Source organism: Nannobrachium achirus (genome assembly GCF_963921795.1).
Source record: "Nannobrachium achirus genome assembly, chromosome: 5".
In the NCBI taxonomy this organism is placed as follows: Eukaryota; Metazoa; Chordata; class Actinopteri; order Myctophiformes; family Myctophidae; genus Nannobrachium; species Nannobrachium achirus.
The window spans coordinates 53,223,246-53,225,236 of record NC_137814.1 but is presented as its reverse complement, the minus strand read 5'-3'; the positions used below and the strand labels follow the sequence as shown (position 1 = coordinate 53,225,236).

The following is a 1,991-nucleotide window of genomic DNA, read 5'->3' as shown; positions in this document are numbered from 1 at the left end:
GCGTTATTATCACTATACTGTATGTCAGCCCTGGTGATATTAAAGCCTCGATGTTCAACTTTCTTTAAGTAATACAGTCATGTATGGTTGAATATATTGATACCCACATATCATTGCATGGGGAGGTCTCTGCTGCTCTTCTGTTGAGACATTTAGATCATGTCAAACTTAAGGTCATGTCTCACCTAGACACAGGATCTGACACAAATTTTGACCTGATGGTCAAGATTCAATTTATCCCCTGAGGAAGGCGGTCGGCTCTATTAAGCTCATTGGTACACAGGAAATAATAATTAAAATCCAGGATAGAGGATGAAAGTTACATACAGTAGTGCTGCTTTAACTATTGTGTGTAAGCTTAGCAATGTATATCACACACCATGCACTCCTGTAACTTAAAGACATATTACCTGGGCACTTCAAAAATGACTACCCAGATAAAAAAGATGGAGCACTCAACTGGTCTGCACGTTCATTTATTTGAGCGACAGGGTGACTGACGTTTCGACTTTTCTCTCCTGTAACTTACCAGCAAAAATACAAAAAATAAAAATAAAATACGGTTGTGGCCCACGGTATGCATCATCATAACCGCGGTGAAGTGTTTTTTGATCCCAGCCCTAGGCGTTGGTGCAGGTGCTGTTACTGTGCAGCTGGTGCCAACACTCCAGCACCTCACTAGGTTGAAACCTGTGGACTGTGATCAGGATTCTGTACCTGCAGCTGGAGAAGGGCACTCGCAAGTGGTTGAACAGGGACTTGTTGGGCGGCAGTGTGGGCTCGATCCATAGCTTGTCCAGGCAGATGCCCACGTACACATCCTCCAAATGCAGGCGGCGAATGCTCAGAGAGGCTCGGTAGATTTTCGCTGCTAAGTCACCGGAGAACACGTAACCGGTCCCGGCGCAGAAGGTGGGGTACTTCTCGCCTGGGTACTGCTCCGGGGACACGTACCACTTACTGTTTTTGTCTCGGATCGGTGCTTTTCCCCACATGACATCTCCTGTGAAGTAATTCTTCTTGGGATTCAGCTGGGGTCTGAGCAGCTTGTGGATGAGGTAATCGGTGTTGACGAACATGTCACTGTCAGTTTTCATAACGTAGCTGGCCCGTGGACAATGCACGGCCACCCAGTTCATCCCCATCAGTGTCTTTATAGTCAGGTTGTTGTAGGTGTCCAAGAAGTCCTGCTGAAGGATATCGTGGTGCCTCAGGCTCTCGGACTCCAAGGTCCTCTGCTGTAGGCGCCCCAGCTCGCCTTCATTCGCCCCCAGCAGGAAGAGCCGGATGATTCCTAGGCCTGGAGCGAGACTCTCGTTGCCCCACGTCTGCCGTATGGCGTCCCGTGCCTCTACTTGGCGAGCCTCGGTGGTGATCAGCAACACCAGGAATGGTTGTGGCTTTCCCTCTGGGCATTTGTTTGCCTCGTTAATGATGTAATGGTACGGCCCGGGGGACAGCATGCCACTTGGACCACCCTTGGCGTTGTTGGTGTTCTGTTTCCACTGCCAGTGCTGTTGCTGGTGGCTCTGATTTCCTGTTGCCTTATTGGTGGAGTGTGGCCTGCTGCCTCCATAGTCCACGGGATGTTTTCTCCACCACGGCAGCCAGTCCCGATGGACCAGTAAGAGTAAGACCACGACCCCCAGGAGCGAGAGGAGATACAGGAGCCCAGCGATGTGCGTACAGTGGCGTCTCCTCCACTGCATGGCCTCCAGCGGCTGCCTGGGACTTTTAATCCACTTGGACTGCAGTCGTTGGTCAGGGAAGACGCAAGCAGCTTCTCATAGCTGCATAAAGTGTGGAGCTAATGTGACGGCAGCTCTCCTGAGAGAGAAATGACTGCAACAGCCCGCAACACTCCAGATTAAATAAAGGTCTTTAAGGTGCACTGCTCAATAGTAACAGGAAATTGTGCAAGCCAGCACACAATTAATGTCACAATAAAGAACATTCCTTGTTTGCTGGCTTCCTGCATTCCATTTCCTCCT

The 1,991-nt window shown here is 49.8% G+C and overlaps 1 protein-coding gene across 1 annotated transcript; it reads right to left on the bottom strand.

Moving 5' to 3' along the window:
* Positions 1 to 620: 620 nt before the first annotated feature.
* On the bottom strand, positions 621 to 1,709 carry LOC308285166 (beta-1,3-galactosyltransferase 2-like; the record flags this gene model as incomplete). Its single annotated transcript, XM_080725884.1, has 1 exon — positions 621 to 1,709. The coding sequence occupies one exon, from the start codon at positions 1,707 to 1,709 to the stop codon at positions 621 to 623; it is 1,089 nt and encodes a 362-aa protein (XP_080582010.1).
* Between the last annotated feature and the right edge of the window lie 282 nt (positions 1,710 to 1,991).